At 47.2% G+C, this 16,225-nt stretch overlaps 2 protein-coding genes across 2 annotated transcripts; both read right to left on the bottom strand.

Annotated features, from left to right (window-relative positions):
• Positions 1-219: 219 nt before the first annotated feature.
• Fam50a (family with sequence similarity 50 member A) lies at positions 220-7,339 on the bottom strand. The gene is made up of 13 exons (XM_051178351.1): positions 7,194-7,339; positions 5,873-5,957; positions 5,675-5,774; positions 5,038-5,183; positions 3,150-3,226; positions 2,968-3,034; positions 2,568-2,629; positions 2,327-2,403; positions 1,599-1,653; positions 1,360-1,408; positions 1,195-1,265; positions 955-1,065; positions 220-417 (listed from the first exon to the last, which is right to left on the bottom strand). The coding sequence occupies exons 1-13, from the start codon at positions 7,302-7,304 to the stop codon at positions 409-411; spliced, it is 1,020 nt and encodes a 339-aa protein (XP_051034308.1). The 5' UTR covers positions 7,305-7,339; the 3' UTR covers positions 220-408.
• A 1,665-nt stretch (positions 7,340-9,004) lies between these two features.
• On the bottom strand, positions 9,005-15,903 carry Gdi1 (GDP dissociation inhibitor 1). The gene is made up of 11 exons (XM_051178343.1): positions 15,726-15,903; positions 14,507-14,614; positions 14,254-14,353; positions 13,965-14,099; positions 13,337-13,535; positions 12,946-13,077; positions 11,888-11,987; positions 10,694-10,865; positions 10,275-10,419; positions 10,118-10,172; positions 9,005-10,023 (listed from the first exon to the last, which is right to left on the bottom strand). Exons 1-11 carry the CDS (start codon positions 15,768-15,770, stop codon positions 9,871-9,873), a joined length of 1,344 nt encoding a protein of 447 aa, XP_051034300.1. The 5' UTR covers positions 15,771-15,903; the 3' UTR covers positions 9,005-9,870.
• Positions 15,904-16,225: the final 322 nt, after the last annotated feature.

The raw sequence follows: 16,225 nt of genomic DNA, 5'->3' as shown, positions 1-16,225 counted from the left end.
TATGGTATGTGTTCAATTTCAACTCTGGAACTCACCGACCTATCAGCCTAGTGGACTTGGTGTGTTCCAGGCCAGTGGAAGATCCTGTCTCAAAAAAAAAAAAAAAAAAAAAAAAGTTGGACGACAGAACCCAGGGTTGCCTTCTGTTATGTGCACACAAGCACACACTCACTTTCTCTAATAATAAAGGTTCTTATAATGCACAACTTTACAATGCACTCCAGCTCCAACATGTGTACTTTTTTATTGTAAAAGACAAAATCAGTAATGACAGTATCAAGGCCAGGGGATAGTAACTAACATCCTCCCACAGTGCTCTGGCATGATCCCAGGGAATCCAGGCACCTGGAGCCCTGGAGACATGGGGGCATGCTGAGGAGAGCCAAGGTCATGCCCACTTCTGGATGTTCACCGGATCTGGTGTGAGAAAATGGAAACACGTGAAACAAGGAATGGAAGCCAGGGGATGGATAAATAAATAAATAAATAAATAAATAAATAAATAAATAAATAAATAAATAGGGCTAGAATGTTATTTCTGTGTGTGTGTGAGAGAGAGAGAGAGAGAATGTGTGTATGTGTGTGTATGAGAGAGAGAAAGAGAGAGGGAGAATGTGTGTATGTGTGTGTATGAGAGAGAGAGAGAGAGAGGGAGTGTGTGTATGTGTGTGTGTGTGTATGTGTTCATGTTATAGTGGTCTTGTTATGTAGCTTGGTGTGGGTGGGAACTTGTACTCCTCTTGCCTCAATCTCCCTAATGGAGGGATTACAGATATGTGCCACCATGTCAGATTAGTTATCTTTGGTTTCTAGGCAGGGAGGTTGCAGGTTACTGAAAGCCGAGATGACTCCCACTCCCTGACTTTGAACTGCCCAGTCTAGCAGCGGGACCACCAAAAAGTGAAGTGGCTTCTCAGGTCCTAACCTTTCTGCCTACCTTCCCCGCCTCCTTACCGTGTACTTGTCCCATTTCTTTTCCGGGTCATAGGGTTCCCAGCGACTGGCAGGAAAGATGTGCTTGTTCTTCTCATACCAGCTCCTCAAAACCACTTTGCCTGCATGTGACTGAGGAATGAAGGCTGTGATTCAGGGTCATCGTACCTGACTAGTCTTCCTATGACTTCTCCCTAAGGATAACCCCCATGTCAGGCTCAGGGCACCTTTGCCTGCCCAGTAACCCCGGCACTATCATACCTCATCCTTCTCCACAGTGGCATCACTGAGCAGTCGTACATCATCATGAACATCAAAGTTGAAGAGTGGCCCTAGAGGGGAGAAGCAGTAATTCCAAGGCCATACTACTGTCCTTCCCAACATATTAGAACAAGCTATAGGGTAAGCTAAGTTAGAATCACTCACCACTCTTTCCTCGTGCCTTGGTGACAATGAAATCATAGAAGCTATGATGCTAGGAACAGAGAGTGGGGAAAGGTAAGTTTGATGATCCATCTAGGCCTCTGTCACCCACTACTCCCTGCAGCCCTTCCTGCAGGGTAGAAGCAGGCACCACCATGCCTACCAGCCCTGGAAGAGTAAACAGCAGTGTTGTGACTCTCCTATGAAATCAGTGTGCATGACCCAGAGTAGAAGTGACTCACGTGGGGAATGATTAAGTCCTCCTTGATATACATGAGCTGCTCCACCCCTGCTGACCTGAAAGAGATAGGAGGGGATGAGCAACTGGAAGTCAGCAGAGTTGGAACAATGCTTTAAGCCTTACTTAAGGGAAGCTGTGTATTTTAGTGAACCTAGGATGGGAGTCCCAGTGTCCTCACTTCTAGACCATATCACCAAGGTAGAGCTCTCTCACCTACATTCTCTACAACAGAAAGTTAAGAAAAAAGAGCACAGCTCTCCTCTTTTTGGTTTTTCGAGACAGGATTTCTCTGTTTTAGCCTTGGCTGTCCTGATATTCACTCTGTAGACCAGGCTGGCCTCAAACTCACAGAGCTCTACCTGCCTCTGCCTCTCAAGTGCTGAGATTAAAGGTAAGTACCACTACCCAACCAGCTAATTTTTTTTCTTAATTTTATGTGCATTGGTGTTTTGTCTGGATATAATCTGTGTGAGGATGTCAGGTCCCCTGGAACTGGAGTTAAAGACAAATATAAGCCACTATATGAGTGCTGAGAATTGAACCTCAGTTCTCTGGAAGAGCAGCCAGTGCTCTTAACCTCTGAGCCATCTCTCCAGCCCTACATCTCTCCTCTTTGAGGAGCACAATGCCCACAATAACATATTCCTAGTTGCGGACCAGTCAGAGGCTAGTTTGATACCCCAGCCAGAAAGGCAGGTTCTTCACAAACACCCAGTGCAGTGTGTTCACCTGAGCTCACTGAAGTCTTTGCGTAAGATCTCAAGTGCTTTCTGCAGGAACTGCTGCATTGTGTTGCCCTTTTTCATCTGCAGAAGCAGATATACCAGTGAGTTGGGATGGAAAGACAAAACCCAAAGAAATACTGCTAAGAAGCCAAAGACCCACAATGGTAGCCACAGAGGTATCCCAAGCCAATACTGTCAGCTATTTTCCAGTGAACTCAAGACAAAGGAATCCATCCACTACCTACCTTAACTGTGCGCCGGTGTCCAGAGCCATCCCAGTAACTAAAGGTGATTTCAATCTCTTCACCTACAAAGAAGAATTGCTCTTGGTCTCCAGGCCCAAGTACTCAAGAGTTCCCTTGAGATACATAGCCAAGGTAAATATTTACAAGAGAGCTGTTTTTGGACTTAGCCCTGTTCTCTTACTGCCCCAACTCTAGATCACACATGCCCAACTCTACTAGCATCTTACTGTTTTTGTGTCTGTTTGGTTTTTACTTTTTGAGACTGGATCTCATGTAGCCAAGGCTTGTTTCAAACTAATCATGTAGCTAAAGATGACCTTGAACTTCAGATCCTCTTGCCTTAGTCTCTTGAGTGCTGGGATAACAGGCCAAAGTCACTGTATCTAGATATATTACTCACTCTTGATTTTCTCCTGCTTGGCTTCCCACTCCTGACGTAGCTCTTCTCGAAGCCGATTCTCCTCCTCCTGAGAGGAAATGGACAAAGGATGAGGTTCAGGGTTGCTCTCTGGGCTAGAGTCTCCACCTAGGCCAACTTCATGATCAACACCAAAGTCAATACCAGGGCTAGGCACTTTTTACCTCCCGGTCCCGGTCAGGCAAGAAGCTTGTGTCCACATCAGGGTTCTTCCCCAATTTCCTTTTCTTTGTGGTGATCTCTAAAGCAAATGGGACAAAAAAAAATCTTATCATTTTTCAGAAAATGATTCTTTGGGTTTGTTTTTAGACAACATCACATTTATGTAGCCCTGAGTGGCCTGAAACTCTTCCTACAGAGCAGGCTAAACTCAAACTCAGAGATCTGCCTTTTTCTGCTGGGATTAAAGGCATGTGCCACGATGCCTGACCTAAAAAGGATTTTGATCTCTGGACCTCTGTAAGGTCTCTCAGGGTCCTGGAGCATGTTTTAAGAACTACTGACTTAGTCAGCCATGGTGGCACATACCTTTAATCCCAGTACTCTGAAGCAGAGAAGCATGTGGATCAGAGTTTAAGCCCAGCTTGGTACACAAAGTGAGTGCCAGACATGCCACAACTACAGTTAAACCTTGTCTTAAGAATAAAGAAAACCATTCAGGTGATGGTAGCACACACCTTCAATCCCAGCACTCAGGAGGCAGAGGCAGATAGATCTCTGTGAGTTCAAGACCAGCTTGGTCTACAGGAGCAAGTTCCAAGACAGGCTCCAAAATTACACAGAGAAACCCTATCTTGAAAGACCAAAAATAAACAAACAAATAAAATAAAGGAAAAAACAAAAACAGTATAACCTTGATAAATAACAAGCATAAAGTAAAAGAAAAAAATTAATAGATACCAGGGTGCTGGGTGCTCAGGTCCTACTGTTAAGACCCCAAGATGAAATCTCTGGATGGAAGGGGAAAACCCACCAAGCCATGCTTTTCAAAAGCCCCATCCTTTGTCCTATTATTTTAGTACAACTGTTTCACTTCATCATTTGCTCTCCCTATCTCCTCCCATCTCTGCAACTAAAGAAAGACTCCCCATGTGAGTCTTTCTCTCATACTGATCTAGCCATTTTCCCCTGGGCTCTAGGGGAATCCTGAGCATCCTGAGCCCATATTGACTGTGTAGACTGGCCAGGAACAGAACAGATACACATACATAGGACTGCACATTGGAGGCACTGGATTTAAGCAGGTATAGATCAAATTCACCAATCATAATCAGTGCCCAGTGGCTACCTGCGGTGAGCAATTATAATACCTGACAGTAGTTGGGCATGTTTTAATCCCAGCACTCAGGGAGGCAGAGGCAAGTGGATCTCTGTGAGTTCAAGGCCAGCTTTGCCTACAAAGTGAGTTCCAGACAAGTCAGGATCATTACATAGATAAACCCTATCTCAAAAATCAAAAACAAAACAAACAAAAAACCTCCACAATACCTGTATTTATGAACATTCCCATTATTTCAGAAATTTTTAGCAGGTAAGCCTAATCCCGACTATCTTCACCCCTCTTCAGTTTATCCTGTGTGCTCCAAAGGACAGCTTCTGGATTATTATAGACCAGGCACTAGTAGTACTCTGGTAACTTCTTGCACTGGTGACTCTTGTACAGGGGCTACTGGCCTACCTGTGACTTAGTCTATTACTGACAGCAATTTTATACTTTAGCTTTAAAAATATGGTGCTTGTACAGTGGCTCTCGCTATTAAAATAGCTCTTTTACCAGGCTGTGACTGTACATGCATTTAATCAGAGCACTCGGGAGACAGAAGCAGGCCTGGTCTACAAAGCTACACAGAGAAATCCTGTCTCCAAATAAGTAAATAAATAAATAAATAAATGGTGCTTGCTGCCTCGTTTGTGTCTTCTTCTCCTACCCTGGGTGAAACTGGGGAGCAAAAGCCCAATAGATGACTGAAGCTAAAAAATGAGTGTCTTCCTTTGGCAGCCCAAATGTTAGCCTAAGTGCCAGGACAGAGCTCTGGCAGGCAGTGCCCTCACCTTCCCTCTCCAGTTCCTCCTCATACATGGCCACCTCTTCCTCCTCTTCACCTCCCTCCTCTTCTTCCTCCAAGGTGAAGGACAGGCTAGAGATCTTCCGCTTGGCTTCCTTCTTGCGCTCCTTCTCTCGCAGCTTCTCTAGCTTCCTACCAAGGCATGGGTGGCCATCATGCCCCATGTTCTTGCCTTGAGGCCCCTTCTCTGACCCAGAACCACTGTGTGTCTAGCATGGGGTTCAGTTAGCACAAGCTAGATCTTCCCAGCACCCCAGAGGGAGTCTTTTTGCCCTAGTTTACTTCAAGATAAAGGGCAGGGCTCTAATTATGACACACCAAGCATAAAGGACACAGGGGTCATGAGACAAGAGAGGAATTGGGACAATGCAGGCTGTTCAGGCACCCATTAAAAAGAAAGGGCTCAGAAAGGACTCACCACCTTTACAGAGGAACAGAAAGAAAGATAAACCTGGAAAGTGAGAACCAGTGTGGAGCTCAATAGACACCACAACTGCTCCCAAAGCAGAAAATGGGGTCTCCCTATGGAATGGGAATGGGAACAGACTGACCCACCCCCAGGAGTTCCCAAGCTCTAGCTGCACTGTAAGGGGAGGGCTGCTAAGAGAGGATGGGGGACCCACAGCTGTAGCTCCTTTGACTGCTCCTTTTTTGCCAGCTGCTTCTCTCTCTCCTTCACCAGTGCCTCCTGCTTGGCCTTCATGTCGTTCAGGGTGACAAGACCTGGGAAGCAAGGAGCCATGGAAGAAAAGGCTGGTCACCCAAGGCCAGTGACGGAGTAGCCTGTGGGTCTGGAAGATGTGTACATGTATCCTGCTTACCCACAGTACTTGACTTGAGCTCTGCTTCCACAGCATCATAGTGTGCAGAAAACTTCTTGTCAATGTTGGATTTCATTATATTCTCCTGCAGGGGAGGGACACATCAGTCAGATATCCATCTACCATTCCACTGTGGAAGTCAAAGAGTGGCTGTGGATCCCAGAGCCTAGAGCTATGCCTGAACACACTGTGATATTATCTTAGAAAAGACACACACATCCCTCCTTTTCTGAATGGAAGATCCACGAATCTAGGAGAGATATAGAAGCCAAAGTAGATTCTTTCCTTGACATCCCTAAACTGCTCTGGCACCTTCAGGTCTTCTGCTGGGGATCAGCATTCCCTCAGTAGCCTACAGCCAACACCATACTCACCTTTGGCCTTTTTCCTAACCAGCCTTTAAGCTGAAGTTCCTGAAACCCAAACCATGGGACTTCAGGAAAGGATAAATGAAAAAGAGGGATTAAAAGGTTCTGTCTAGCTCCCACACCCCACCCTCATGAGAATGTCCCAGGATACTGTCAGCAGCCATCCAGGTCACTGTTCTTCAGTCCAGCCCCATCTTAATAGGTGCTATGTAATTCCTTCTCTGACCAGGACCTTCAAATGAGTGGTCAGCAGAAGTATACTTCTAGCTGCCACTGGGGCAACTTCTAGCTGCTCAGAACTAGAGAACTGGGTGTCAATACAAGCATGACTGAGGTTTGATGATATCTCCATCTTAAGACTGATTCTTGGGCTTGACTTCTCACTTCCCTAGAGAGGGCCTGCTCTCACCTGGAGAGTTAAGACCCTGCTCTTCTCAGGAGTCTTGCCCAAAGGATCAAGCCAAGGTCTCCTCGGTACCGCACCCCTGAATCCAGTGACCACTCACTGATGCACCTCTGAGGGAAGTGCAAGTACTCTGAGATGCTAAAGGCCCTTGAAAGAGCTTCAGGGTTCATACCCTTGTGCCTCTCCACAGGAAGCAAGCTCTTTCCTGTATTCACTGGAAGGCTGAAAACATGAACTAGGAAGCTCTCTGCTCAGGAGTGTCAGCGTGTCTCGCCCAACATCAATGCTACCAAGAATCACTGACTGTAGCTCCTTCCTGCTGAAGTTTTCACAAGCTAGTGGTCTCAATGTCTGACACAGCCCAACACTGAACCCATTTTACAGATTACACTGTGTCAGCCGGCTTCCGTAACCAGCCAGACATGCGCAAGCAAGTCCCGCCCCCAGGACTCCTATCCCGCCTTAGGGTCTCCCAGAGCCAACTAGAAAGAGATCGCCAGGGCGCTCGCGCTGAGCACGCTCTGAGGCGCCGCGGCCTGGCCCATACCTCTGCAATCCTCTGCTTCATCTGCTCCATTTGCTCACGCTGTTTCTCTCTTTTCTTCATCAGATGCATTGCGCGGCCCGCCTCGCTTGCAGCGCCCTTGTACTGAGCCATAGTGGCGGTGATGGCCGCGGTGGTGGCGGCAGAGGTAGTGGTAGTGGTGGCGACTTAAGCTTGAAAGCGTTCTGGCGGCAGTAGCGGCCGTTTAATCAGCTGACGTGTGACGTCAACCACCAGGGAACGTACAGACGCCAGCCCAGCCTTACGTCCGCGGATCTGGCACGTGATCACACGTTGCCCCGCCCCAAAGGAGGCTGGGCTCCTTCCCACACCGAGTGTAGACAAACCAGTTCTTTCTGCTGCATCTTTTGTGACAGAGTTATATCCACTAGCTTCCTGCATGCCCTCAAAGTTAACCGCTGTCTTTAGCTAGACCTCCAGTTCTTTTACTTCCTCTTATTGGCCCCAGGAGTGAGCACTGAGTGGTACACTCCCCTGACTTGGCTGATGGAGTTCTTTCAGCTACATCTCCTGGTCAGGTTTCCCCCTTCATTCTGAGGCTAAGTGTATTTCCCCTATTTGGTCACAGACTGACACTATTTGGCAGTTTGGATTTTTTTTTTTTCTGAAACAGGGCTTTCTGCATTTGCGTGAGCCACCACCTTTTGGTTGGTTGCATGGATATTTTTACTATCATCCAAGGCTAGGTATGGGTCTCCAGGCCTGAGACTAGCGCCTGATCCTATTCTCTTGAAAAATTGTGTATGAGGCTTAAGAGACGGCTCAGGCAGTGATGGGTAATACAGGAGGTCCTTCCAGATGACCTATGTTCGATTCTGAGCACCCACATAGCAGCTCACAACGCCCTCTACCGGCCTTTTCAGGCAGCACACATGCAAGTGATGGACATTGGTCTAGGCAAAATACCCATACACATAAAATATTAAATATATGTATATGTTTGTGTGTGCACAAGTCATGGAACATGTGCAGAAGTCATATTGTGAAGTTGCCTTTCTCCTTCCACCCTTACATGGGATCCAAAGATCAAATTCAAGGTTGCCTTTAAAGTGCCTTTACTAAGTAAGCCATCTCACCTATGCTGCCCTGCCTCCGAAAACCCAGTCTCCACACCAGGATGCCTTTTCTCTGATTTAGAAACCACTAGTGCAGCTGAGGGGTGTTTGTGCACATCTTTTTTGTTTTAAGATTTATTTATTTATTATGTATAGTGTTCTGCCTGAAGGCCAGAAGAGGTTGCCAGATCTCATTACAGATGGTTCTGAGTCATCAGACCTCTGGAAGAGCAGCCAGTACTTTATTGTTGTTGTCTTTTTGAGGCAGGATTTCTCTGTGTAGCTTTGGAGTCTGTCCTGGAACTCACTCTGTAGACCAGGCTGGCCTCAAACTCAGAGATCCACCTGCCTCTGCCTCCCAAGTGCTGGGACTAAAGGTGTGGCACCACTGCAGGGCTGAGCAGCCAGTACTCTTAACCTCTGAGCCGCCTCTCCAGCCCCAATTGTACATCTTTAATCCCAGCATTTGGGAGGCAGAGGCAAACTGATCTCTGAGGCCAGCCTGCTTTACAGAGTGTGTTCCAGGGCAGCCAGAACTATTACAGAGAAACCTTGTCTCAAAATACCAAAAAGAAAAAAGAAACCACAGTACAAAAATGACCCCACCTAACAGCAGCTTTTGATGTACCTACTTCACCTGCCTTAACCCTTGAGGATATAGTTCTAATTCCAGAAGCTAAATTGATCCAGTCCTGCAAAGCTCAACAACGTTTCAGAAAAGAACCTAAAGATCCAGACTAAGGTTTCAAGAGTTTTATTGGGAGGTTTTTACTTTGAAATACACTAGAGGTTGGGGAAGGGGACACATTCACTTTGCAAGATAAGGGTTTCCCACCACTAAAGGAAAAGGCATGGGGCAGGGCATACTGGGGTTTGGATCTACTTTCCTACCTCCTTCTGCTTTGCTCACATTTACTTTTTCTTAGAGAACACAACACAAAGACTAGAAATTAAAAATAGAAAACTCCCAGAGGGGACCACACCTAAACCCAGACTCTGCCAGGATTGGGAGAGGCCACGCTACACAGAAAGGATAAGGGCTCAGACAGGTATGTCAAAGTTAATAAATTAGAATAAATTATAAGGGGGAAGAGGAATGCAATTTTGTGCTGGGAGGGTCCCTTTTCTCCAACACATAAGAGTTAGGGGAGAAGATGGGGTATCTCCAAAGGCCACTACATAGGAGCAAGAACAGTGGGGGCAGTCAGCTTTTCCTCCACTCCTTCCTGAACAGCAAAATTAGGGTGTACATATACACATACACATGCCCATGCACAAATACACACACACACACACACACACACACACACACACACACACACACACACTGGTGAGCACACATGCTCACACACAGGAATCCTCTTTTCCTAGAACCAAGAAAAAAAATACTATCCAACCCCCATCTCCCAAACCATCGCTAATGTTAAAGATTTGGTCAGTGAATCAAATCAATGAGAAATGAGATGAGTGATCAGAATGTGGTGGTGGGGGGAAACATAAGATGCTGGAAACAGAGATGCCCAGCCATACTATCTTCCCTGCCCCATAAAAGGACATACAGGTTGGGGAAAGGGGAGCAGGGGCTGGAAGAGGGGAGTCAGCAATCACTGATCTGCCTCTCCAAAGACATCATTCTGTTTGCGCTTCATGTTCTCAAAATCAAAGGCAGACCCAGCCATGCGTTTGTAGATATCTTTGATGTCATTGCAAGTAGTCTCAAAGTGTGTGGTGGCATCATAGGAGCAGGAACAAAACACCTGTAAATAGACAAAACCCCAGGGCTCAGGGAAATAAGGCAGAGGATTTTGGGTGGGTATCAACAGCCAGGGCTGATTGGGACAGGTTTCTTACCTGACTCTCAGAACCATCATCAATAGGCTCATACAAGTCACTGATAGCCACAAACCTGAGGGGCAAATGGAAGAAAGAGATAGATTAAAGTCTCACAACTGGCCTTGCCCATTCCTGATATTCAACCCAGCCTGCCCAGTTTGGCTTAGCCCCTCACTTCTGGTCAATGGGTTCCAACAGCTCCAATGCAGGCTCAACCTCCTTTTCTGGTTCTGCCGTCTCCACGGTGGTGCTGGCAATGGCGATGTATTTGCCTTGTGCTGCCACATTGTGTGCATAGGAGATCATGCACACATAGATATCTGGCCACAGGAAGCACTCAGTTAACATGTGCCAGGGGAAATGACCACACAAAAAGGTAGTTCCTAGGAACTGGACAGGAATCTGGCCCACTTGCCCCTCCCCAACCCAACATGCAGATAGCATCCAAACTGTAATTCTCATGAAGAAGGGAAGGCCATCCAATCCCAGACACATTCTGTAACAAAATGTCACAAAAAGCCCCAAGATGTCTTGTGAGAAGAGAGACATAGCAACAGAAGGTAATCCCTCAGGTCAATTGGAACTCAGGCCTACCTGACTTCCTGTTGACCTGGTTCTGAGGGATGATAATTTGGCAAGAATTGGCATCATTGGTGTTCTTGATGGGGTGGCTGAGTATACAGATGATGCGAATAACCTGGCCAGCCTTCCGTACACGGTCTGGGATGTAGCTCGGGTCACAGATCAGCTGCTTGCAGCGGGCCACCTGTGAAAGCATCAGAAAGCTTTGCACCTGTCAGATTACCCCTTGCCCTGGGTAGTAGTAAACTGAGCCAAAAGTAAAGCCATGCAGGTCTGAGTGTCATCATGACCCTCTTATAGAACAGAATCCCTTCCTTGAAGTTCAGAGGTGATCCTTCACATACAGGGCGAGGTAACCCTACTGCTAAAACACAATGATCACACATTTTTGCTATTGATGAGGATTTTGTTTGAGTCTATCCTCTGTCAGCCACCTCAGGGTTCATGCCCCACCACACCAGGCTGAAGAATTTTTTGTTTTTGTGGAGGGGCAGGGAGTATGTATCTCAGTTGGTATGACACTTGCCTATTATGCATAAAACCCTGGGTTAGATTTCTAGCACTGCATAAACCAGGTATGTTGACACACACCTGTAATCCCAGCATGAAGAAGGTGGAAGCACAAGGATCAAGTGTTCATCCTCACCTATATAGACTATTTGAGGCCAGCCTGGGATACATGACACCCTTTCCAAAAGAATGCTTTCGGAACTACAGACATAGCATATGACTTCTGAAAGTTACTTCTTGATTGATTTAAATCTATCTGCCTCTGCCTTGCAAGTACTGGGATTACAGGTATGTACCACCACATCTGGCAATTTGAAGGATAGTTTTTTAAAAAAGATTTATTTATTTACTATGTATACAGTGTTCTGCTTACATGCCTGCAGGCCAGAAGAGGGCACCAGATCTCATTTCAGACAGTGGTGAGCCTTCATGTGGTTACTGGGAATTGAACTCAGGATCTCTACAAGAGCAGCTAGTGCTCTTAACTGCTGAGCCACCTCTCTAGCCCTTAAAAGATACTTCTTGCCAACAGAAGTAGCTATGTAGACTTTTATTGACCACCCAGTTCCCAGCTATGAGGCTCTCAGGGTTAATCAAACAGCAAACTCACCAGCAATAATGCTCCCTATGAACATAGCCCTAAAAAAGTCCAAACCTTAACCAAGTCATGGTAACAAATGTACAGGATATGCTTACCTCTCCCTCAGATTTCACACCCACCACCTTGCCATTCTCCATGATGATGTCATCCACAGGTTTGTTCAGCATATATGTTCCCCCATATATGGCACTCAATCTGTAGTAAGGAAAATGATGGAGAAGTCTTCTTAGGAGATTAAGGACCAAATCTACTGTACTCTCTCCACCTTACCAGAGAGACAGAGAAAACTGCTCAGGTAGACAGAATTTAACTCCAACTCTTTCAGATGAACTTAGGGCCCATCTTGGCATACTCTTTCTCTCTGGAGTTTCCATCCAGAATATTCTATTCTGCAAAGGTCCAGTGAGTGTAGCTTCACATAGAAATGACTCAGGAATCGAATAAAGGATTCTCTGGCAAAGAGCCAGCTTCCAGGGAAACTCAGATTCAAGCTTCTGGTATCCTACAGACTTAGTCCGGGTGCTACCAGGATCTGGGAAAGCTATTTTCATGGACATCTGGTCCTTTACTTTGTATTTCATTTACTTTTTAAGTGTATATATTTAATATTCACTATTTTATGTGTATGTGTTTTGTTTGCATATGTCTGTAGACCACATACATGCTTGGTACCTATGGAAGTCAGATGAGGGTGTTAGGATTCCCTAAAACTGGAGTTATGGACAGTTGTGAGCCACCATGTGGGTGTTGGAATCAAACCTGGGTCCCCTGTAAAAACACGCGCTCTTATCGGCTGAGCCAACTCTCCACCTTTACTCCACACTAAGGCTGTGCCCCCATTACCCAGGGATGGAACAATGTACATGAAGTTTAGATGGGAAAGTAGGAAATGCCACAAAAATGCTCAAGGAGGTAATTTCCATTCTTGGCCTTTCATTGATTTCATTTTATTTTGGTTTTTCAAGACATTGCTTCTTTATGTAGCCTTGGCTATCCTAGAACCCACTGTGTAGACCATCCTGGTCTGGAACTCACAGAGATCTGCCTGCCTCTGCTTCCCAAACACTGGGATTACAGGGGTAAAATACCACCACCAGGCTTATTGGCCTTAGTGATACCCAGCAATTCCTCCTTGAAAAAAAAGGGTCCTCACCTTGCAAAGCCCTGAGGCAGCTCACCCAGGCCATAGAGTGGGTACAAATATGGACTCTTGCCATACCGGGCCAATGACTCACTGTACAACTTGATGCGGTTAATAGTCTCAAGACAGGGCTGATCCAGGTAACTGGGGGACAAGAGAAGATGCTTTGACAGCAGCACTCCACTAACATTCAAAGACACCATCCACCCTTCCCACCACCCTTTATGAACTGACAAAGATTGAGTCAAATGGAAGAGAGGGATGGAAATGCAACAGGTGAGCTTATAGACAAATACAAGGGATATGCAGGGTGGGCAGTGGATACAATAGGTAGCTGTGGGTGGGGAGGGTAAGGTGTGAGCCAGACAAAGAGGCTCCTGCCACCAGCTAGCTTTCCCCTCACTCATCAGTTCGGTAGAGCGCCAAGGCATGGCCAGTGAAATCAATGACATCTTGGCCCAGATCAAACTTCCGGTAGACATCACGCATGCTGGTGGTCTGAGGGTCGACACCCTCAAAGGTTTTGGGGTCATTCTCATCAAAGTTTGCCACAAACACCAGGAATTTTCGGAAGCGTCGTTTTTCAAACATGCCCATCAGATCTGAAGGAGGGGTATTGAAAAGATGTTTTTTGTATTCCTGGGACATAAAACTCCTCTTTCCACCAGAGCAGGACAGGAAAGTTGGTGTCCTGGCTCCCACCAGAGCTCAGTCGTGTAACCCTGTCCCACCCTTCTTGGCCATGGTTTTCCTATCTGTAGGAAGAGGCACTCCCAGCTCCACTTGGGGATGTTATGGGGGCCAAGTAGGCCCTCTACCAAGAAAAAAATCCTCCTCCATGAGATTCCTTTCTGGTAACTTGCCAGGATGGGTAGCACAGTACAATAAAGATACTATAAAGCAAGGGGGCTCTGGGACTACATGGAACTAAGATTAGGCTTAGGCAAATGGGAGTCTTTTGCATAACTATCTTGAGAATAGTCTGCTTCCTCTTGTCCCATTATTCTCTGGCTAAGGAGACTCATACTTACTAGAAGCCAAGGCCTCAGTCTCAGTGGATGGTACTTTGTAGATCTTGCCTCCCTTGTATACAAAGCTGCCCTCTACCACCTTGAAGTCCAGATAACGAGTCACTTCTGTATACAGTAGCATTTTTACCAGCTGACCTGTGTCCAGAGAGAATTAGGGATATCAGTATAGCTTCCTTCAAAACTCAGTTGTCTGACTGGCCTTATTCTGGAGATTGACCCTCCTGCCTGGTCTTCCCAATCACTACCACCCACCAATCACCATATTCATTATCTTATTAATCTCCCTCACCATTGGCCATGAGAAATTTGGGGATCAAGTCAACATTCCAGTCTCGGCCCCGGCCCATTGACTCAGGGGGCCCTTCCAGCAACTGAAAGCGTTTATATAGCTGTAAACAGGACAGGAAGAAAGAAAAATGTCAAGGACCACCCATCCCTCTCCCATTCTCCTGCCCAGCACCCCGGAACTACTTTGACCCCATGCTCCTATATGAAAGACTAACAAGGGGTCTAGGTCTAAGCCCAGGTCTAAGAAGCCTTACCTCCTCCAGGGGTGTGATGGAAGAGCTCTCACCCCCATAATAAGGGTTCCGGTCCATGTGCAGCACCTTCTTTCCATTCACAGACATGATGCCAGACAAGATGCATTCCTGGGGGATGGGTGGCATTTGCAGCTACACTCCCATCTGCCTTCTGACCTGCATGCCTGATTTGTCCCTGACTCAAACCTGACACAAATTTCATAACATAAAGCCCTGGCTCTTGTAGCACCTAAAACTGAGGAGAGGGAAAATGGCTTCATATGCTATTTCCTTTATAACCCTGTTGGGCAAAACAGTGAACTACTAGAGCATTAAATGAGGCTTAGGGAGGCAGAGCTTCCAGCAGAACTAAGGACAGTCTTCTAGCACCCACAAGCCAAGTAAGTATCTACACTCTGAGCCCACTAAATGGTAACGAGTCTGGAGAAGAACCAATTCAAAGTGTCTTTAAAAGGGAAGCCCAGTACTTGAAAACCCAGGCCCCACCCTGAGCTTCTCCTCCATCAAAGGGCAGGAGCCCCTAACCCTCTGGCTTTATCTACCGGTCCAGACTCAGGATGCAAACCAACAAGATTTAGAGGACGGGACTAAGACAAACACCCCACCGTCACCACTCACTGTCACTAGCCCAAGGACAAAGGCTGATGATATAGTCAGCCTGAGATCTCCATGGGAAAGTGGGTTGGTGTAGAGGGAATGTCGTAACTACCCCCACTGCCACTGCTTCTGGAACATTCTCTGGGTTCCCGTACCCTCCCAAAAGGCAGAAAAGCAGGATGAGAGTCCACCCCTGAAATACCCCCATACCCATACCTTTATACTCCACGCCCTAGTGTGATCACCACAATGGTAAGGGATGCTAATCAAGGATGCTAAGCCGGTGATGAGTGCAGGCGAAAGGTGGGGGCTGGGTGTAACCGGTCCAGTGGGGGAAGGAGGCGGTTTTCCACCTCGGTGACACAGATAGGGACGATGAAGGGGTCCTAGGATGCAGGGGTACAGGGTGAAAGAGGGCCCTCTACGGGGAGCCAAGGACATGGCACAGCAGTCGAGTCGACATCCTAGGGTGAGGTAGTAGGGTGGGAGCGGGGTTGGCTTTGCCAGGACCATAGCCAGGAACGCAATGATGGGAGAATGAGACCGGTGGCCAGGGCTCTGCATCACCATGAGGATGGGAAAGGCATGATACAGGGATATGAACACCTGGGGTGACACTTACTGTAAGACCTGTCCCCAGTACTATCACATCGTATTCCTCATCCATGGTCAGGCCTTGGTACCAACGCCCGTTCAGCTCCTCCTCCTCTTTCACCACAGCAGTCACTGCCTCTGCCTTTGCCGCCGCACTGAACTAAAGATGGCGGCTATCAGTCGTCTCAAGATCCCTCCGCTGCGTCAAAGAGTCCCTCTCCCTCCTCGGGCCCTGCCACGCCCTATCGAAGGCACCGTTTCCTCTGCTTATTTTCTCGAAGGGCTTCCGGTGCCTGAGTCTCAGCACCAGCATGACTCCGGAGGCAACTAAGATCTTCGTAAGCCCACAGAAATACAGGGCGGGGCAAGTCCGCGGCAGGTGCTGCGTCCCGAGAAGGATCCATGCGCGGGAGCCGCGCGCGCCCCGCCCCGTTCCTCCCCTCCCCTCCCCGTGCGCTCCAGTACCGCCCCTCTGGGAAAAACAGCAAGGCCCTATGGTATTTGCAGCTGCCGGTGTCTTTGCAGAGA

Source organism: Phodopus roborovskii, unplaced genomic scaffold, assembly GCF_943737965.1.
Source record: "Phodopus roborovskii unplaced genomic scaffold, PHOROB, whole genome shotgun sequence".
NCBI classification, from domain to species: domain Eukaryota; kingdom Metazoa; phylum Chordata; class Mammalia; order Rodentia; family Cricetidae; genus Phodopus; species Phodopus roborovskii.
This window is presented reverse-complemented; position numbering and strand designations above follow the sequence as displayed.